The sequence below is a fragment of the Oncorhynchus masou genome, chromosome 24 (genome assembly GCF_036934945.1).
Source record: "Oncorhynchus masou masou isolate Uvic2021 chromosome 24, UVic_Omas_1.1, whole genome shotgun sequence".
NCBI classification, from domain to species: domain Eukaryota; kingdom Metazoa; phylum Chordata; class Actinopteri; order Salmoniformes; family Salmonidae; genus Oncorhynchus; species Oncorhynchus masou.
Window position 1 is genome coordinate 86875354 of NC_088235.1, and position 22857 is coordinate 86898210.

The window sequence follows — 22857 nt, forward strand, 5'->3', positions numbered from 1 at the left end:
GAGGGACTTTACAGATGTTGTATGTATGGAGGACAGAGGAAGGGTTACTCATTCAGAAATAATGTCAACCACTATTATTTCACACAGAATCCATGTAACTTATTATGTGATTTGTTACGCCAAAAACTAATTTAGACTTGCCTAAACAAAAGGGCTGAATACTTTTGCAACGACTATATTTTAGTTTTTAATTTTTATTAATCTTAATTTTTGTTTTGGACTTTTTCTTCCACTTGAAGGAATCCAGGGGGTATGAATACTTTTGCAAGTTACTGTATACTTATAGTGTACTTGATCACTCACAAGCAGAGTTACATAAAATAAATTCTTAAACTTAAATACAACTCCAAGTGTATTTTGAATGAATATACTAAATTACAATTAAAATGTTTGAAATTGAAGTACAGTTTTAATGAGTGTGTTTAAGTTTAATGATAGTGAAGATGGTATACTTAAATATTGAAAAACAATTCATTTAAAGCACACTTTTAATACGCATATTAAAAGTTGATGATAGTATGTTTATAATATACTAAAAGACTGAAAAAAACAATTGAATTTAAAGTACACTTTTAATAAGTGTATTGAAGTGTGATGATAGCATATTTATAATATATTAAGACTGAAAAAACAACTAATATAAAGTACACATTTAATAAAAATGTTGAAGTGTAATGATAGTATATTTATAGTACACTTAAGAAAAGTACACTAGAAAAGTCACATATTTGAAGTACTGTATATTATTAGATTTTTTTTGTATATTTAAGTATACTTGCAACATATTAAAATATACTTTTATTTAGCTTGGGTAGGCCCACCCACTTGGGAGCCAGGCCCATCCACTGGGAGCCAGGCCCAGCCAATCAAAATGAGTTTTTCCTCACAAAAGGGCTTTATTACAGACAGAAATACTCTTCAGTTTCATCATCTGTCTGGGTGGGTGGTCTCAGACGATCCCACAGGTAAAGAAGCCGGATGTGTAGTTCCTGGGCTGGCGTGGTTACACTCCAAATTCTCTAAAATAACGTTGGAGGTGGCATATATTAGAGAAATTAACATTAAATTATTTTAACAGTTGCACGCCCCCACAAAACTTGAGACATCTGTGGCATTGTGTTGTAAGACAAAACTGCATATTTTAGAGTGCTATTTACTGTCCCCAGCACAAGGTGCACCTGTTTAATCAGCTTCTTGATATTCCACACGTCAGGTGGATGGATTATTTTGGGAAATGAGAAATGCTCTCTAACAGTGATGTAAAACAAATTTGTGCACAAAATTTGAGAGAAATAAGATTTTTGTGAAACATGGGACCAACACTTTACATATTGCGTTTGTTTTTGTTCAGTATAGTAAGGGGGTAACGGATTAAAGAACTGTCATAAATTACATAAATTAAATTACAATAACCACATAGCCAGGGATCGTGGAAATCAGATTGAAACATGACCCACATGTCAAAATCATCATTAAGCCCTGCTGGATGTAAGGTACCCAATGTATGAATCCAAGAAAGTTCCCTTTGGCACAGCTTTTTCCTCCTATGGGTGAAAGTCAATTTCCTCAACCATTAGCTTGTTTTAAGGCACTTTGAGAGAAGTCACAGACAGAAAGTGACAATTGAAAGGAGAGTTTAGGAGAGCATAGCACACACACTATAGCTGTCTGAAGAGAGGATTTGTAGAGATGAAGAGAGGCTTAAGGCAGAGCCTCCCAGCTGACTGTTAGCACCAGGTGACCACACACCTGCTTGTGGGATGTCTCCTGTTCTAATATCAGCCTGCACAATGCCTCCTGATATGGAACATACTCGTCATTGTATTCCGAATTTTGAAAAAATTATTTGCCACGTCTTTACTGTAACTGTTAGGGGTTTGTTAAATTGTACAGATGCAATAGGCAGTATAATCTCTGACTCATCTGACACAGGAAGTGAATGACACTTGCATTCCCCTCTTCTGATAAGCACAGGCATCAATGTAGGTCATGTGTATTTGAAACATACAACAGCTACTGTACATACTGTATGTCACCTGATATGCTAAAATGTCCCGTAACAGTTCTGAGTATTTTTGCACCAGGGGGCTTTTTTGTACGCAATAGATTTTAAAAACACATGAATAGCAACGTCCTGGTTGATTTTGATTTCCCATCACTGGCAGAATCTCTTAAAGCATAAAGTAGTACCGGATAAAACTGCAAGAAGTAAATTAATTCCATATAAGGTTGAGAGATTGAGTTTTTCCATCCCACAGTGGATTTCGTCACATTCTGCATTTTTCATTCAACCACAATGGAGAACCACTGTTTATTTGCCCTAAGTCCCTGATGCATGGTACTGTAGGCTAGGGCCCCTAGAGATCCATACTGAATCGAAATCTAGCTTCACTCCTCCCTCCGGTGCCAGTTAATTCCTGTCTGCAGTGTCACTAAATACTGCATGTTGCCTTTTTGGGGGACCCAGACAAAGACGGGAGAGATGGGGGAGCAGAGTTCATATGGAATGATTTAGTGAGCAGGATGTGGTTTGAAGCAGATTGTTTTGGGAAATGCCAGTGTCTGCTCCTGGTTTGCAGCCTGACATTTTAGGAGAAGTGAAACAGGGGAATGGGGGAAGAAATGGAGTTAGCTCTATAGAGAGAAGAGGAATTATAAAATGTGTATGATACAGATAATGAGTAATGGTAACTCAATAAAAACACTGTCTGCTAGCAAAATTTAATTTGAAGGATTTTTCCCTTTTGAATTATTGACTGCAGCCAAGAACATTAGCTCTGTAACGTCTGTTTACATCACACAATGAGCTGAACCACAAAGTACAACTACAGTATCCATCAAGCCAAGGCAGGTGTGGTGAATATATGGTCAAGAACATGGCTTTGGTCTTTATTTTGAAGATGATACCAGCTGCAGACACTGAAATATAAATGAAAAAGACTGAAGTGACATTCTGTGCAGCCTAACAGTACACTATGAAAAGGCTGCCTTGCATGGGTAGGTATTTAAATAGTAAGGTTTACAGAGGAGCATGATTTTCACTGCTGTGCAGTACAGCTTTCCCACCTGGCCAGAGGAAATGTCATGAATCTGTGGGTCCATAGCTGCCTTCCACAGGTGCCGGACGTCTGCTACATGTCCGTGAGAGGTGATCATCTTATCGTAGATACAGGGGTGATAGGGGGCCTTCCCTTCCCCTGAAAAGTAAACATGTTCCTGGGGAGACACCCCCATGGCGTTGGCACAGATGCCCATGAACACATCGTCAATGTACAGCGAGGCATTGAGGAACAGAGTTGCCTGGTAGATTTTGGCAGCCACATCCCTTGAGACTACGTACCCTGCCCCAGCGGTGTAGTCTGGGTAGGAGGGCCACTGGTACATCTCATAAGGCACGTGGTACTTGCTGTCCTTCTGGCGGATAGGGGGGGCTCCCCTGTGCACGTGGCCCACCCAGAGGTCCCGGGCCCCCTGCTGGATCAGGCCTTGCAGGTAGTGCACCAGGTTGGGCATGTGGACAAAGATGTCGTCGTCGGCTGACATGAGGAAGCGTGCTTTGTTGCAGTAGGTGTGTCTCCAGCGGAACTGCAGTAGCAGTTTGATGGTGAGGTTGTGAAAGGTGTCCACAAAGTCCTGCTGGACCAGGTCCCCATAGACCTGGTCCTCCCCCAGCAGCCCTCTCTGCACACTGCCCCTCTGCTGGGGGTTGGAGTAGACCCCCAGGGCAAACAGCACCCTCACGTTGGCCCCCAGCTCCTTTTGGATGTAGTTCTCATTCCCCCAGGTGGCCCGGATGGCCTGCCTCCTCTCCAGGTTCTCTGGGGAAGATTTGACAAACAGCAGCAGCAGCACATCATTGCTGTTACACTTGTCATGGTGGTTGATGAGGTACAGGAAGTTGCTCAGGCTTTCCGACTCCTGCTGGCTGATGCCAAAGCTCTTGTTGATGAAGTCAAAGCTGTTGACCAAGTAACGGTTCTCCATATGGTGGTCCAGCTGCACCCAGCACACCATCAACACAGACAGGACAAAGCCTGTCGTCACCAGCTGCACACATTGACATCTTCTGATCCTTCTGAAATTCATAAACATTCTGCTAACCTTCCTGCCCTCACCCTGTCTTTTTCTCAAGTCCAATAGGTAGTTGCCTTTGAGAGGCTTCTACTTTCAGAATTATTCCAAATGATTTGGGAGTGCATGAGTTCCATCATATTGACCCAATTGGAGACATGGGCTCCTTTGAGAAATGTTGGTATTTCGTTCAATTTAATCTCCTCCGCTCTCTGAGTCATCACTGTTTTGATACCCGTGTCCACACAGTCCGGTCAAAGAGCGACCCACATCATAAGGTCTGAAAAGAGAAAGACAAAAATATGAACAATTGGCAAACCTGTTTGGACTTTTGAAGTTATTCCAATGGTGCTAAAGTGCGACTCTGCCGGGCTACTTAAATCAATTGCGCCCGCCTTTTCTGTACCAACTGGCGCGAGACTAGTTACCACAGCCACAAAGTAAAATGGTCTATTTTTTTTTTACAAATTCATGAAAAATGTTTTTGCTTTTTGGTCTTAATTTAAGGTTAGTAGTGTGGTTAATGTTAGGTTTAAAATCACATTTTAATAAGATAAACCCTATTTTAACAATTTATGACTTTGTGGCAGTGTTAACTAGTGACGACCAAACAACAACCGTGGGTCGAATAATCACATTTAGTCAACAAAGCGTGGACAGTCCAAATTCAATATTGATTGTAGGTCTATGAACACAAACAGCTATTGTGGCTTTTCAGTCAGCCTACTCATCGGAATGAAATAACAACAAGGCTGAAGGCGAAATTATAAATTTTCTCATATTCTAATGATTCCAAATAAAAAAAGGAAACAAACACGTACCCCCAAACACGTACCCCCTACAGTGCTCCCTGCACAAGAGAAGCGTCATGGCTCGCAATTGAATTCGCGACCAATTGGTGTAGGTAAGGTAAGGCTACATGTTTACCAATGCATTTTGACCTTACCTTTTCAAACGGATTTAATAAGCCGACAATGCATGCAGGGCGCGAGGACATTACTGAGGGAAATTATTTAATCGTTCCTCCTAGCCTTTATTTGTTTTCTGACTGTTGTTTTGCAGCCTACAAATGTTATAGTTGAAACAGATGATATGAAATGGCTTGAAGTAGTCCACTGGGCACACCACGTCATTTAAACTTCGGCATTTGGGTAACATTTTGCTGAGACGTTGATCAATGTGATTTTAACCAGTATTCACCCACTTGAAAAGACAGCCAGAAGTTTGTTGATTTCCCAAAGGGCTTATCACTGTGCTTTCGACCATCTAAAGGCATAAACAAATTCCAATGGAAAAACAATGCCAAATGTTTGGGTTTAGTTGTCATGTAAATGTGTTATCACTGCGCTTTCAACCATTTAAAAATTCAACAAAGTTGAAATGGGAATACAGTGTCAGATATTTTTTATTCATACAACAATTTAATAATGTGTTCTCAGTGTGCTTCATCTAATAGCACAACGAAATGACCTGGATTGTAGTTGAGATTACATTAAAAGTACATAGTGCAAGTGATTTTCTATGATTACATAAGAAGGCACTTATAGTTACATTAACCTCAATGTGGCCATGGATGTGTTACTCATTTTAAGGTTGAATAAATACGGTTACTTTAGTTTGTAAGATAGCCTTAACTTTAGGCTATTTACTGTATTACAAAATTCATATTGAATTGTGTTTGGTTGTCAATGCAACCAAATATCAACTGTTTGAAGGACATGTATCTCTTGTACCACTGACTTAGTCTGGATTTAATTCCAGTTTGTCTACAAATTAACCATTAATAGTCTCCATCTCAACCAAAAATCTAAATGAAAGATTAGGAGTAAATCAAATTCAACTTTATTTAAAGTGCATTTAATATTTGATTTGATTTAATCCTATTCATTATCTTATATTTTTGGTTGGAGATGTGAATCCAACATAACAATTCATAATTTGTAGGCAAACTGGATTTAAAGTCACACTAAATCAGATTAGAATATTGAATTTCTGTTTTCAGTGCTTACATCCATCCCTGTGTGCTCTACGGTTGAAGTCGGAAGTTTACATACATCTTAGCCAAATACATTTAAACTCAGTTTTTCACAATTCCTGAAATTTAATCCTAGTAAAAGTTCCCTGTATTCGGTCAGTTAGGATCACCACTTTATTTTAAGAATGTGAAATGTCTGAATAATAGTAGAGAGTGATTTTATTTCAGCTTTTATTTCTTTCATCACATTCCCAGTGGGTCAGAAGTTTACATACACTCAATTAGTATTTGGTAGCATTGCCTTTAAATAGTTTAACTTGGGTCAAATGTTTCAGGTAACCTTCAACAAGCTTCCCACAATAAGTGTGGTGAATTCTGGCCCATTCCTCCTTTCAGAGCTAGTGTAACCGAGTCAAGTTTCTAGGCCTCCTTGCTCGCACATGCTTTATCAGTTCTACCCACACATTTTCTATAGGATTGAGGTCAGGGCTTTGTGATGGCCACTCCAATACCTTGACTTTGTTGTCCTTAAGCCATTTTGCCACAACTTTGGAAGTATGCTTGGAGTCATTGTCCATTTGGAAGACCCATTTGCGACCAAGCTTTAACTTCCTGACTGATGTCTTGAGATGTTGCTTCAATATATCCACATAGTTTTCCTCCCTCATGATGGCATCTATTTTGTGAAGTGCATGAATCCCTCCTCCAGCAAAGCATCCCCACAACATGATGCTGCCAACCCCATACTTCATAGTTGGGATGATGTTCTTTGGCTAGCAAGCCTCCCCCTTTTTCCTCCAAACATAACAATGGTCATTATGGCCAAACAGTTCTATTTTTGTTTCATCAGACCAGAGGACATTCCTCCAAATAGTACAATCTTTGTCCCCATGTGCAGTTGTAAACCGTAGTCTGGCTTTTTTATGGCGGTTTTGGAGCAGTGGCTTCTTCCTTGCTGAGCGGCCTTTCACATTAGGTTGATATAGGACTCGTTTTACTGTGGATATAGATACTTTTGTACCTGTTTCCTCCAGCATCTTCACAAGGTCCTTTGCTGTTGTTCTGGGATTGATTGGCAAATTCGCACCAAAGTACGTTGTCTCCTTCCTGAGCAGTATGACGGCTGCATGGTCCCGTGGTGTTTATACTTGCATACTATTGTTTGTACAGATGAACGTGGTACCTTCAGGCATTTGGAAATTGCTCCCAAGGATAAAGCAGACTTGTGAAGGTCTACACTTTTTTTTCTGAGGTCTTGGCTGATTTCTTTTGATTTTCCCATGATGTCAAATAAAGAGGCACTGAGTTTGAAGGTAGGCCTTGAATTAGATCCACAGGTACACCTCCAATTGACTCAAATGATGTCAATTAGCCTATCAGAAGCTTCTAAATCCATGACATAATTTTCTGGAATTTTTCAATCTGTTCAAAGGCACAGTCAATTTAGTGTATGTAAACTTCTGACCCACAGGAATTGTGATACAGTGAAATAATCTGTCTGTAAACAATTGTTGGAAAGATTACTTGCCATGCACAAAGCAGATGTCTAACCGACTTGCCAAAACTATAGTTTGTTAACAAGACGTGTGGAGTCATTGAAAAATGAGGTTTAATGACTCCAACCTAAGCTTATGTAAACTTTTGACTTCAACTGTACCTATCTATTCAATGATGATGGCCTATTCACCATGTTCATCAGTAAGAGTCAATCCTTTGTGCTTGTTCAGTGTGAAGTATCTTAAAGGGATAGTTTGGGATTTTGGTGATACTGCCCTTTATTTACTTTCCTAGAGTCAGATGAACTCGTGGATACCACTTTTATGTCTTGCGTCCAGTATGAAGGACTGGAAGTCTTTGGGTACAGCTAATATGCTAGTTAGCGTTAGCGCACAAATCCACCTCTAACTTCCTTCATACAAGACACAGAGACATAAAAATGGTATTCACAAGTTAATTTGATTCTAGGGAAGTAACTTTTGTGAATGAATGCAAAAGCTAACCCACCGCAAAGTTCAACAATGGAGGGGCTTTAAACCAACAGAGGCCATGGAATTGCTGAACTCTGTACTAAACAGTCACCATAACAACAAGATATCATTACAGCAGCAGATTTAGTCAAACGGGTGGTGCACAACAATAAGCTGCCCTGACAGCATGCATCGTCATTCTCGTGGAGACGGCATGCATCGTCATTCTCGTGGAGACGGCATGCATCGTCATTCTCGTGGAGACGGCATGCATCGTCATTCTCGTGGAGACGGCATGCATCGTCATTCTCGTGGAGACGGGCTAAATTGAACACTTTTTGCCTTTTGCTTATTTATAAAAAGATTGTTTGAGTTAGATTAGTAATATTGTACAGCTGTGGTCTTTTCTTAGTTATACTGAACAAAAATATCAACGCAACATGTAAATGGTTGGTTGCATGAGCTGAAATGAAAGATCCCAGATATGTTCCATATTCACAAAAAGCGTATTGTGTGCACATTTGTTTATATCCCCGTTAGTGGCGGCAGGTAGCCTAGTGGTTGGAGCGTTGGGCCAGTAACCGAAAGGTTGCTAGATCGACTCCCCAAGATAATCCATCCACCTGACAGGTGTGGTATATCAAGAAGCTGATTAAACAGCATGATCATTACACAGGTGTACTTTGTGCTGGGGACAATAAATGGCCACTCTAAAATATACAGTTTTGTCACACAACACAATGCCACAGATGTCTCAAGTTTTGCTGGAGCGTGAAATTGGCATGCTGACTGCAGGAATGTCCACCAGAGCTGTTTCAGATAATTGAATGTTATTTTCTCTACCATAAACCGCCTCCAACGTGGTTTTAGAGAATTTGACAGTACATCCAACCGGCTCTCAACCGCAGACCACGTGTTACCACGCCAGCCCAGGACCTCCACATCTGGCTTCTTTACCTGCAGGATGGTCTGAGCCCAGCCACCCGGACAGCTGATCAAACCGAGGAGTATTTATATCTGTAATAAAGCCCTTTTGTGGGTAAAAACTCATTCTGATTGCTAGGGCTCACTTCCCAGTGGGTGGGCCTTCCCAGACCCACCAATGGCTGCTCCCCTGCCCAGTCATGTGAAATCCACAGATTAGATTTACAGTGGCAAGGAGAAGTATGTGAATCCTTTGGAATTACCTGGATTTCTGCATAAATTGGTCATAAAATGTGTTCTGGTTTTCATATAAGTCACAACAATAGACAAACACTGTGCTTAAACAAATAACACATTATTGTATTGTTCTTGCCTATATTGAATACATAATTTAAACATTCACAGTGTAAGTTGGAAAAAGTATGTGAACCCATAGGCTAATGACTACTCCAAAAACAGTTTGCTGTTCACAAGAAGCATTGCCTGATGTGAACCATGCCTCGAAAAAAAGAGAGCTCAGAAGACCTAAGATTAAGAATTGTTGACTTGCGTAAAGCTATAAAGGGTTACAAGAGTATCTCTAAAGGCCTTGATGTTCATCAGTCCACGGTAAGACAAATTGTCTATACATTTAGGAAGTTCAGCACTTTTGCTACTCTCCCTAGGAGTGGCCATCCTGCAAAGATGACTGCAAGATACATAATGCTCAATGAAGAAACATACAGTGTCAGCTGAAGACTTACAGAAATCTCTGGAACATGCTAACATCTCTATTGTCACGCCATGACCTTAGAGAACCTTTTTTTTCTTCTCTATTTTGGTTAGGTCAGGGTGTGACTAGGGTGGGTATTCTAGTCTTTTTTTTCTATGTTGGCCTCATATTTAGGCAGACTTTTCCCACCTGTTGTTTGTGGGATCTTAATTTTGTATTGTTGCTTTTTAGCCCTACAAAGCTGTACGTTTCATTTGTTACTCTTTCTTGTTTTGTGCCGGTTATCATAAATAAAAATGATTAACCTACCTCACGCTGCATCTTGGTCCGACCATCCTTCCAACAATGATCGTTACATCTATTGACAAGTATACGATACGTAAAACACTAAACAAGAATAGTGTTCATGAGAGGACACCACGGAAGAAGCAACTGCTGTCCAAAAAACATTGTTGCATGTCTGTAGTTCGCAAAAGAGTACCTGGATGTTCCACAGCACTACTGGATAGGGTTCACATATTTTTTCTTGCCACTGTATTTAATTTGGCTGATTTCCTTATATGAACTGTAACTCAGTAAAATCGTTATGTTGCATTTATATTTTTGTTCAGTATAGATTTGCTCAACTCCTGCGTCCTCTCTCCTCCATCCTCTCTGGCCTCCTTTTTGAAAATGGTCAAAGGTAATCGAGGAGAGGTGGCGAGGAGATGAAAAATGTATGAAATGACTCATTCTCCAATCGCGTGTCATCAGACAAATTACAATTTTAACTAATGCATTTAATAGATAAAATAAGTAACTTTTCATCTTTGAGAATCAGCATTTTTTTTCTAAGGGTGTGTGACAGATTGAAAGTCTTTCGCAAAGGGAAACACTTGTGCTTCCTCGCCAAAAGGAGGCTATCGAGGAGGGGGGACCGTCTTCCATTTGCCTACTAATGAATTGACACACTCCACTGTTTCCGGGTCACAGAGGAGAGAGAACGGAGGTCAGACAATGGACTTTTGCCCAAACGAGGAAAATCCCTGTAACTACGTTTCTAGGACATACTGGTCGTAAACAATGCAACAGAGTGGCGGAATTTAAATGTTACAATTGCAGGGTTAAATGTAACACTGGGCGCTTTGTAGCAGATCACTTTTGCCAAGAAGATGACCATCGTTGTTCATCACCTTTTAAATGTGTTGAATTATGGGGATAAAATTGTCCGACGATGTCAAAAAAATGTCCAAAAAAATCATGTGATCAAAGGTCATGAAATTTTGACTGCAAGTTTCTGTAATTGCTCTTCACCAACTTCATCCTGCAGCCATCATCTGCATTGTGGGAGGCTCTATTATCACCCAATCATTAGGGTGTTTTTGTTTGACCCACGCAAACGTGAGCAAAGACATCACTGAAACAGGAACCAACTTTGCCGCAATCCATGTATACAGTTGATATGCGCAAATAAATGTGATATTTGATGCTTTCTCTCACCAATTGATTGTACAATGTACATACCAATGTAGAGTTTGTGAGCGTGTGATATGGGGGTTGGAGACACGTTTAATTCAACGTTATAAAGAAAAAACTTTTAGAAACAATGGAAACGTTGCACAGAGCCTTGCTGTTGAACACCAATCATTGTCCCACTTTTGGCTGTCGCAGATGCACTTCCCCCGACTTCACTCCTTGGCTTTCGTTTAACAGTCACCTTACCACTCAAACAAGCCCAACTTCAATGGTAAAAATGAGGGCGAATTTAAAAATTTTATGATTTTAAACTGATATATGGATGAAAATACACGCAATTGACAAAAAAGCTACATTGTTTGCTCAAAAAAAGACATTTTTATTTGAATAAAATTTCTCAAAGAGATTTTGTTTGTTTTACTCAAAAAGGTAGGGGTCAGAATGATTGACATCCCTAAAGATTCTTATGAATAAAGTAGTGAAAAGTTCAGTATTTGATCCATAATTCCTAGTGCGCAATGACTACATCAAGATAGTAAAGTCACAAACTTCTAGGATGCATTTGCAGTTAATTTTGGTTGTGTTTAAGATTATTTTGTGCCTATTATTACGGATAATACTGAATGAATCGTGAATAATGATGATTGAGAAAGTTACAGAGGGTCAAAAATCCTACCCCCAAGACATGTTAACCTATTGGTAATGGTGAGAGGTTAGCAAGTCTTCATGGTATGATCTTTGACCCTCTGTTACTGTCTCACTCATCATGATTGGCAACTCATTCAGGATTATCTGTAATCATGGTAGCATGCACATTCATGTACAACTGTTTTGAAACATATATTGTTGTTTTTAATAAAAGTTACTCAAATGACACTACATAATTTACCATTTATTTCTATTGGGCACAAAGAAATCTGAAACACAACCAAAACTAACTGCAAATGCATCCAACAAATTTGTATTCACAATGTGATGTAAGCTTGATGTGCTGAAAAGCCTCTACCCAAGAAAAATTGTAGCTACAAACCACTATAGATAAGAACACTTAAACAGAGCTCTTATTTGTATTAGCAGATGTTTAATCATATCTACCAATGATCTCTAAAATTACCTCATTTCTATATCATTGTTAAGTATAATTGTATTTTTTATTCTGTTAAGATTTCCTGTGTCTATTGTTTAAAACCTACCATTGTACCAAAACCTACCCCCTCTTCCTCCTCATCCCAGCTATGATTCTACCGTTAATGGACATCTCCCCACAGGCTAACTGTAAAAGCAGTGTGAACTCTTGCTTTGAGCACCCTAAGGTATTATAAACAGTCTTGCAGCTAGAGCATAAAACCCCCACACCTCCGTCTCCCTGATCACTTACCAGCATGTGAGTTCCATCCACGTGTTTCTGGGAAAAGTACAGAAAAGTACTCTCCCCTGCCCCTCCTTTCCAGTAGATGAGCACTATCCCCCTCTTTCACTCTCTTTTTCTCTTTCCTGTCTGTGTGTAGGGAACAACAGCATAACTGTGTAGTAACTCCAGGGTTCAGGGCTGCTGCCTGAGCTGCTCTGTCTATATATGTCTCTCCATCTGTGTGACTGTGAGAGAGTGAGAGAGCAGAGTGGGACTAGTGGGGGAGGAAACTGCTGGGCTAGAGGGGGAAAGCCCAGCCCCTTTACTCCCCCTGACTGCCTCAGCTTAGTCAGTCTGATTTCTCTAAGTTATTATCAAATCAGTGAGGCCAACCAGCAGGAGTGAAGCTGGATTCTATGCCAGAGCTTGGAATTTGTCATCTGAATTGCATCCGGTAGTACATACTCTTCATAAAAAAGTAATTCAGTATTCTGGAGGGAACATTAGGAAAGGGATTGTAGCCATACAAAGTCAGGTATGCACAGGACAAACTGGCATTGTCAATGTGTTATTTTAGTACATGACATGTATACGTTCTTTGTTTTATATAGTTAAAGCATTGCTTTTTGGTTGGAGGGTGATTTTTATCTTCTTCTTGGCACACAGAGGGTTGTAGACTTCTCAGCTCTTTTATGCACTAATACATTTAGCTAGTGTAAACAACTTGAGGGAGAACGACCACATAAGTATCATTAGTAAAAAACACTGTCCACTAGGGCATTCAAGAAAACTTGTCTTACTTAGGAGCACCAATAACAGGCTGGGCACATGACTTCATGGAATGTTTTTTTTCCCTCAGGGGTTCAATGAAGGCATCTCTGTCCATGATATTTATTCACACGATGCTGCCTTCCCACATCCAAAAATGGATATGCAAATATCCTATTGTGTTGGGACTTGGGAAGGCAGTCACCTATGATATGACAGATGCCTGCCTCTGTGAGAGTGGCGGGTGCCTTTTGAAGAGCTTTATTGACCTATAAAATGTGCCCATACATCAAACAGCACTCAGTGTCTCGATGGGCTCGTGATGGCACATAAAAATCAAGACCTCAGAACTCATGTGCACATTAAAGGGGCCATTAAAGTCTGGAAATGTTAGCTTTGCTCAAGCTCCTTGGTTTTATAACAACCTCTTCTGTTAGGCCTTGTTTCCCCCCCATGTACCTCATGTCTGGGATGCTGTGCTTCTATATCTAGCGGAGCCTACTTTGGGTTGTTTGATGAACGTGTTTTCCACCTTCGACTGAGTGCACACCCACCACCTGATGAGGATGATTATTTGGTTGGAGAACTTTGACAAAGCATTTAGGATATGAGTGGCAATTGGAGTCTCCATTCTGGGTTTTATTAATGTAGCTGCACTGACAAATGCCACTAAAGGGCTTCTCTGTAATTGGTGTATATTGACGGATCCTGTATTTTTCCTCCCCAGACACATCATGAATGAGCTGATTGAAACTGAGAGGCTGTACGTCGAGGAGCTGCAGAGCATCATGGAGGTGTGTTACTTTAAATGGCTCTCTCGTGACCGAAACCTTGTGAATTAGTGGCAGTAACGTTAGAGACAGTAGAGAAAGCTCTCCTTTCTCTGCTAACTGCACATAGGGAACATAAAACCTGACATTGCCTGACATTGCAAATGTTGCATCAGGTCTGGCCATTTCAGAATCCTGTATGAACTTTTGTTGAACTTAAAATGTACTTGCTTTGTCAATTTAAATGAGCCATTAGGCTACTCAAACTGTCCGTGATTTATGATCATGTAATGTTCATTCAGATGTTTAGGTGTAAAGCCATGTGAAGGACTGGGTTTTATTGGGTTCACATTATCACAGAGGCGTCATAGTTTTGCTTATTGGCTTTGAATGTAATTTTCCTGTCCAGGGGTATGCTGCCGAGCTGGACAACACAGAGCTTTCCCCCCTAATCCCTACAGCACTGGAGAACAAGAAAGATGTGCTTTTTGGCAATCTCCCAGAAATATATGAATTTCACAACAGGTAAGCAAATTTCCTCTGTCTCTTTCTGAATTGCATTTCCATATCCAGCGAGTAGACAAATGTGCCTGTGACATCAAAAGAAAAAGGATTGGCATGGTTCTGCTGCAAAATGATAACGATCGGGAGAGGGAACCATCTTCCTCTCCCTAGTCTCCCATTGCTAACTGCCATGCTTTCATTGGTGGCAGGCACTCACATGGAACAAGTTTGGGCAGTTTATTCACCCCTTCTTTTTTACTGGAAGCTCTTGATAGAACATATTGTACAGGTATGTTAACTATGTAGGATCCTACTCCTGATGACTCTACTCCTGATGACTTCAAATCGTATGAGCAAAAAATATTTAGATTTCTCTGGGACGCTAAACCAGACAAAACGTGCCTATCTAAACTCAGCAAAAAATGAAACGTCCCTTTTTCAGGACCTTGTCTTTCAAAGATTATTTGTAAAAATCTAAATAATTTCACAGATCTTCATTGTAAAGGGTTTAAACACGGTTTCCCATGCTTGTTCAATGAACATGCACCTGTGGAATGTTCATATAGACACTAGCAGCTTACAGACGGTAGGCAATTAAGGTCACAGTTATGAAAACGTAGGACACTAAAGAGGCCTTTCTACTGACTCTGCAATGTCCGTACTGTGAGACTCCTAAGACAGCGCTACAGGGAGACCGGATGGACAGCTGATCGTCCTCGCAGTGGCAGACCACGTGTAACAACACCTGCACAGGATCAGTACATCCGAACATCACCTGCGGGACAGGTACAGGATGTCAACAACAACTGCCTGAGTTACATTAGGAATGCACAATCCCTCCATCAGTGCTCAGACTGTCCGTAATAGGCTGAGAGAGGCTGGACTGAGGGCTTGTAGGCCTGTTGAAAGGCAGGTCCTCACCTGACATCAATGGCAACAATGTCGCCTATGGGCACAAACCCACCGTCGCTGGACCAGGCAGGACTGGCAAAACGTGCTCTTCACTGACGATTCGCAGTTTTGTCTCACCAGGGGTGATGGTCAGATTCGCGTTTATCGTCAAAGGAATGAACGTTACACCGAGGCCTGTACTCTGGAGCAGGATTAATTTTGAGGTGGAGGGTCTGGGGTGGTGTGTCACAGCACAATCGGACTGAGCTTGTGGTCATTGCAGGCAATCTCAACGCTGTGCGTTCCAGGGAAGACATACTCCTCCCTCATGTGGTACCCTTCCTGCAGGCTCATCCTGACATGACCCTCCAGCATGACAATGCCACCAGCCATACTGCTTGTTCTGTGGTGATTTCCTGCAAGACAGGAATTTCAGTGTTCTGCCATGGCCAGCGAAGAGCCCGGATCTCAATCCCATTGAGCACGTCTGGGACCTGTTGGATCGGAGGGTGAGGGCTAGGGCCATTCCCCTGCACTGCAGTACTTAATGCAGCTGGTGGCCACATCAGTTACTAAGTGTTACTTTTGATTTTGAACCCCCCTTTGTTCAGGGACACATTATTCAATTTCTGTTAGTCACATGTCTGTGGAACTTGTTCAGTTTAAGTCTCAGTTGTTGAATCTTGTTATGTTCATACAAATATTTCCACGTTAAGTTTGCTGAAAATAAAAGCAGTTGACAGTGAGAATATGTTTTTTGCTGAGTTTATATAGTGAATATGAATTGGGTGGGTTGAGACGATTAAATATAAAAGCACTAAACTTCTCCAAAAGCTTCACTTATTCAAAAATTTTACTTGAACCCTAAATGGTTCTCAAGTAGATTACTAAGAAAAGCTCATCCATTGTTTAAACATGGCCTTTTTTGCCTTTGTGCAGATTGCCATGTCTCATTTTCAATTAATTGAAAATTATATTTTTTTCAAAATATCTCTCTTTTTCAAACAAGCATTGCAGAGCTGGCTACACTTTAAATTTCATCGCCCTGAAAGAAGAACAAATATTATGGCTGAACTCAAATGTGCTGGTTGATAAAATACCTGTATTTATGGGAAAGATGTTTGAAAAGGGTATTTTGTTCTTAAATTATATTGTAAATTTGAATGGTAGAGTTCTATATACTTCCGGCCCGTCCTTGGACACTGTGCTATCTAACCTCCAAACGAGCTTAAATGCCATACAACACTCCTTCCGTGGCCTCCAACTGCTCTTAAACGCTAGTAAAACCAAATGCATGCTTTTCAACCGTTCGCTGCCTGCACCCGCATGCCCGACTAGCATCACCACCCTGGATGGTTCCGACCTTGAATATGTGGACATCTATCTATAAGTACCTAGGTGTCTGGCTAGACTGTAAACTCTCCTTCCAGACTCATATCAAACATCTCCAATCGAAAATCAAATCAAGAGTCGGCTTTCTATTCCGCAACAAAGCCTCCTTCACTCACGCCGCCAAACTTACCCTAGTAAAACTGACTATCCTACCGATCCTCGACTTTGGCGACGTCATCTACAAAATTGCTTCCAACACTCTACTCAGCAAACTGGATGCAGTTTATCACAGTGCCATCCGTTTTGTCACTAAAGCACCTTATACCACCCACCACTGCGACTTGTATACTCTAGTCGGCTGGCCCTCGCTACATATTCGTCGCCAGACCCACTGGCTCCAGGTCATCTACAAGTCCATGCTAGGTAAAGCTCCGCCTTATCTCAGTTCACTGGTCACGATGGCAACACCCATCCGTAGCACGCGCTCCAGCAGGTGTATCTCACTGATCATCCCTAAAGCCAACACCTCATTTGGCCGCCTTTCATTCCAGTACTCTGCTGCCTGTGACTGGAACGAATTGCAAAAATCCCTGAAGTTGGAGACTTTTATCTCCCTCACCAACTTCAAACATCTGCTATCTGAGCAGCTAACCGATCGCTGCAGCTGTACATAGTCTATTGGTAAATAGCCCACCCATTTTCACCTACCTCATCCCCATACTGTTTTTATTTATTTACTTTTCTGCTCTTTTGCACACCAATATCTCTACCTGTACATGACCATCTGATCATTTATCACTCCAGTGTTAATCTGCAAAATTGTAATTATTCGCCTACCTCCTCATGCCTTTTGCACACAATGACTTGTTAATTGTTTACTCCATGTGTAACTCTCTGTTGTCTGTTCACACTGCTATGCTTTATCTTGGCCAGGTCGCAGTTGCAAATGAGAACTTGTTCTCAACTAGCCTACCTGGTTAAATAAAGGTGAAATATGCCCTTCATAGAGTTATCAGAATTGTACAGGAAGGTCAGCTCAATCCAAGAGTACAACCAATTGATTACAGCTTTACCCCAAAAATGGAGGAGGCAGCTGGCAGCGGGAGGAGGTAGGGAACTGGTCTGTCTGCCCAATATAAATAGAAAACTGGCAGAGGAATAAAAATAGCATAACTAGGAAAGTTTACCAGTTTCATTTGAGGACCAGGATGTTGTCAACTGTGCCATACAGTTTGCAAATAGTTGGTAAGAACACTGACTGGTAGTGTTTTTACAACTAATGCCAGTTTGCCTGAGGCCGATGCCGTGCAGGTGTTTGTACACATGCAAATATATACATACACTCATTCAAATAAAACGCATACAAGAACACACACATACATGTAATAGTGCCAGACATGCACACAAACATATACAGTAGGCATTGCTGTTATGATTTTAGTTGTCCTTGATGTCCTTTGTTTAAAATTATTATTATTTTTTTGCATTGTTTGCTGTTTTCTTCTGTCTTTTTTTCTCTTTATGTACATATGAAGTGGGTAAAACGGTATGTAAACATTATTAAAGTGACCAGTGTTCAATGACTGTACAGTATGTACATAGAGCAGCAGTCTCTATGGTGCAGGGTAGAGTACCGGGTGGTAGCTGGCTAGTGATGACTGTTTAACAGTCTGACAGTCTGGAGCTGTTTATCAAGAATTTGTTCTTAACTGACTTGCCTAGTTCAATAAAGGTGAAATTAAAATAAAATCAGTCTCTCAGTTCCAGCTTTGATGCACCTGTACGGTCTCCGCCATTTTGATGGTAGCAGGGTGAACAGGCCAAGACTTGGGTGGCTGAGGTCCTTGATGGTTTTCTTGGCCTTCCTGTGACACCGGGTGCTGTAGATATCCTGGAGGGCAAGCACTGTGTTCTGATGATGTGTTGGGCTGCCCGTAGCCTTTTTGAGAACCAGACTTCCCTAAACAGGAAGCCTGTGGCACAGAGTCAGCTAGAAATGGGTAGGAACCAGGTATAAATCAGTGACGCCACGCAACATGTCAAACCAATCAAATGCCTTGCTTGGGCGGAGCATCTAAGGTGCTCACTAGATTAGTGTCGTAAATGCAACAGTGTGTGAGTATGTCCATGAAATTGCATATTAATAAAACCCCATCAAAATATGTTGATGTATGCCTTGTTTGTGGTGAACCGTACGACTTTAACAGGAAAAAACAACCTTTTGCAAGGTAAATCGTCTTTATTGCGACCGGACTACACACTGGCTTTAGTATAGATAATGCGACCTGTCACACTGAGTGGTGGGTTTTCAAAAGCAGTAAATTATATTGGTCCTGTCGCAATCTTCTACTCGTATGAAGAAGTGCCAATGACGTGGAAAGAATGGTCTGTTTTGTAGCGGAAAGAGCAAGTTCTATAGTTAGCCGCAGCACATCTTTTCGATCTGTCTCGACCCTCCATAAGTACCAAAGGAGTGTCTGCTCAAGAAAATACGAAGAGTGCGGCGAGACGAGACCTATTCAGGGACCTAACCCCAGAGACAGATGACCAGCCACCAGATATGGGAATTCAACCGCTACAAGCACCGGTTTTTGGTGCATCATCGGTTCTGACAAGAACAAAAGTGATCACTGCGTACTTAAAAGTGCTCTACCTTCTAACAACATCCAGTAGCTATTTACAGATAACGTTTGTCAATGCAATAGGCCATGCAGCTACAGGTGTACTATTGTTTTTTTTTATCAGAGTATTAATCATTACACTTCGTAGACTTATCATATAGGTTAAAAACAGTGTTGCACAAGTCCTACAGGCTCACATTTGTAGGCTACATTGAATAATATAATCAGTTGGTCATAGTGACATACATTGTAGCGTAGATCATTTATACATTGTTTGTATTTTTCCTTGACAATTAAGTAACTGATAAAGCCCATTTTATGTGGCACCAAAATGTATTTTTGCAAATGTGTTGCATAATGCATGTCAGTCTCAGATGTTAAAACCCTATTTTCCTTTTATTAAATGTCACTGTTCTAGTTCAAAATCACGGATATGTAGATGTCCTTTGGAAATAATTGGTATATGTCTTCAAGGTTATCGGCACAGAGAAATACCAAAGTATTTGATGTAAGAACTGCGAATACCATGTGCGCCTCACAAAAGACCTCATCCAATATCAAGGGGCACATGTCCAGTTTGATATTGCACAGAAAGTCAGCAAGACCATTTGAGGCCACCTCTTGCAACGATTTGCTAAAGACAGTGAGCTGAAGCAAGAGTCTCGAAAGCACTCTCGTCTAGCAAGTGTGCTTCTTGATCAGAAGGTGTTTGCTTTGACAACTAGCAGGTTCTACCCAAGTTCCAGAACTTCCAAATAAGCCTGTTGCAGAAATTGTACTATGAGGAACTACTGTTGTGGATCAGCAAACACAAACTGAACTTAAACGATGAGAAGAACAAACTGTCTGCTCATTTGGTATGCAGACTGAGGTCACAAACAGTTGATTTCAGCTGTAGTGCTGAGATCCTAGAATGGAAATGATCTTAAATGTCACCGTTAAAGAAGTAATGTAAGAGAGAAAGAAGACGTTGTACTGAAACCAATGACAATGTAGACTCACAAAATGTTTACTTTCATAACATTACGTTCTTTGTTGCTTTTATTTGTGTAATTATTTGAACTGAAAATATTCTGTAATTTTATGTATCATCATCATCACGCAAGTGTTCATCATATCCAAAAACCTCAAGTAATGATAAACAGTAGGGCTATTGCATATCTCATGTCAGCAATGGGCAAAGCAGAAAAAAATCCATAAATTCATAAAAGTAAGGGAATTGCGCTCAGAATGTTTTTCGATTTTTGTCAGGGTTACCCTCATTGGCTGATGTGCAGTAAAACAGAGACACTTCCATGAACATCTGTGTGTGTCATCTCAAGTACAAGGTCCACCGAGCATGCGCAGACCAGCTGGCTGGAGTGTTTTACGGACATGTACAATCTCTCCTTATCCTAGTCTGCTGACCACACTTGCTTCAAGATGTCTACCATTGTTCCTGTACTCAATAATGCAAAGGTAACTGAACTAAATGACAAGTAGCTCACACTTCTGTCATCATGAAGTGCTTTGAGAGGCTAGTTAAAGATCATATCACCTCCACCATACCTGGCACCCTAGACCCACTTCAATTTGCATGCCACCCCAATAGATCCACAGATGATGCTATCGCCATCGCACTGCACACTGCCCTATCACATATGGACAAGATGAATATACCATAGTACTCTCCAACCTCATTGTTAAGCTCGGGGCCATGGATCTGAACCCTGCCCTGTGCAACTGGGTCCTGGATTTCTTGACGGGCTGCCCCCTGGTGGTGAAGGTAGGAAACAACATATCCACTACGCTTATCCTCAACACAGGGGCCCCTCCTGTACTCCCTGTTCACCCATGACTGCATGGCCACGCATGCCTCCAACTCAATCATCAAGTTTGCAGTCGACAGAGCAGTATTAGGCCTGATTACCAACAATGATGAGACAGCCTACAGGGAGGAGGTGAGGGCCCTGGTGGAGTGGTGCCAGGAAAATAACCTCTCCCTCAATGTGAACAAAACAAAGGAGCTGATCGTGGACTTCAGGAGACAGCAGAGGGAGCATGCCCCCATCCATACAGATGGTGCGGCAGTGGAGAAGGTGAAAAGCTTCAAGTTCCTCGCTGTACACATCACTGATAATCTGAAATGATCCACCCACACAGCCGGTGTGGTGAAGAAGGCGCAACAGTACCTCTTCAACCTCAGAAGGCTGAAGAACTTTGTCCTGGCCACTAAGGTCCTTACAAACTTTTACAAATGCACCATTTGAGAGCATCCTGTCGGACTGTATCACCACCTGGTACGGCAACTGCACTGCCCACAATTGCAGCGCTCTCCAGAGGGTAGTGTGGTCTGACTAATGCATTACTGGGGGCACACTGTCTGCCCTCCAGGACACGTACAGCACCAGATGTCACAGAAAGGCCAACAATATCATCAAGGACATCATCAACCCAAGCCACGGTCTGTTCACCCCGCTATCATCCAGAAGGCAAGGTCAGTAAAGGTACATCAAAGCTGGGACCAAGACAATCGTGTATTCACCCTTGGCAATTTTCTCATCCTTCATCTCACTTTGACCCGCGTGTTGACATCAGAGGACAAACTACTATTACCATCGATTTCTCTACTTTCAATTTCAATAAATCGCGGACTGTCGGCTACACTTGACACACTAAACTTATACCATAGCTTGTAGGTAGACAGACCAAAACGTCTCTTTTCTTTGCAGAGTGTTCAAGCAGAGGCGTTGTAATGCCTTCATCGACTTGATTTTTTTTGTATAGATCAGACTTCTAAGCAGAATTACATTTTTTTTTTCAGTATTTTCTTACATCTTCTGAAGTGTTGCAAACTAGCTAGCATATGGAACAACTTTCTTCATAATATGGCCTACCTGGTCAGAAAACAGTGATGAACATAACATGTCACACCCCCTTCAACGGCCTTGTTGGGGAGGGTTCTTGAAATGTAATAACCAATAAAAAATTTGCAGCTGGGAGCCAGCAGACCATTCACAACCCCATTGCAATGCAAAATTCTATAGACCTCCAAGGGAGGTGTGACAACAATGGGATGTTGAAGGAATGGCAAAGCGAGACTACGTTGACCACAACACCCTCTGGAGAGCTCTACGGTTGCAGGCAGTGCAGTTGCCATACCAGGCGGTGAGGCAGCCCAACAGAATGCTCTTGATGGTGCATCTGTAGACGTTTGTGAAGATCTTAGGGACAAAGACAAATGTATTCAGCCTCATGAGGTTGAAGAGGCACTGTTGAGCCTTCTTTACCACGCTGTCGGTGTGAAGCATTGCTCATTTAGGCATGCTTTTTAGATTTAGTCTAGTCTTAGTCATTTTGACAAAAATATAATTGCATTACGCTGCCATCTATCCATGGCTTTTGGTTTGGGTAAGTTCTAATCATCACCGTAGGAACAACATGTACTTCCTGATGAACCCAGTTACTGAGTCAGCGTATACTACAATACTATTCATTGATGCGACCTGGAACATTTCCTAGTCCGCGGGATTGAAA

At 41.3% G+C, this 22857-nt stretch overlaps 2 protein-coding genes across 11 annotated transcripts in view; one reads left to right on the forward strand and one right to left on the reverse strand.

The window, feature by feature from the left end:
* The window catches only part of LOC135512916 (guanine nucleotide exchange factor DBS-like), a 116868-nt gene that overhangs the window by 65462 nt on the left and 28549 nt on the right, over positions 1–22857 (forward strand). For all 10 annotated transcript variants that reach the window (XM_064935421.1, XM_064935423.1, XM_064935426.1 and 7 more), the window contains 2 exons: positions 13951–14017; positions 14403–14518. In XM_064935421.1, the coding sequence (XP_064791493.1) occupies positions 13951–14017; positions 14403–14518 (183 nt within the window). The remainder of the gene's footprint in view (positions 1–13950; positions 14018–14402; positions 14519–22857) is intronic.
* Positions 2876–12695, reverse strand: LOC135512917 (lactosylceramide 1,3-N-acetyl-beta-D-glucosaminyltransferase A-like). The gene is made up of 2 exons (XM_064935432.1): positions 12483–12695; positions 2876–4351 (listed from the first exon to the last, which is right to left on the reverse strand). The coding sequence occupies exon 2, from the start codon at positions 4090–4092 to the stop codon at positions 2974–2976; it is 1119 nt and encodes a 372-aa protein (XP_064791504.1). The 5' UTR covers positions 4093–4351; positions 12483–12695; the 3' UTR covers positions 2876–2973.

What these genes read in the sequence shown, in the direction of transcription:
- LOC135512917 (XM_064935432.1), bottom strand. Translation starts at nt 4,092, where the DNA reads ATGTTTATGAATTTCAGAAGGATCAGAAGATGTCAATGTGTGCAGCTG.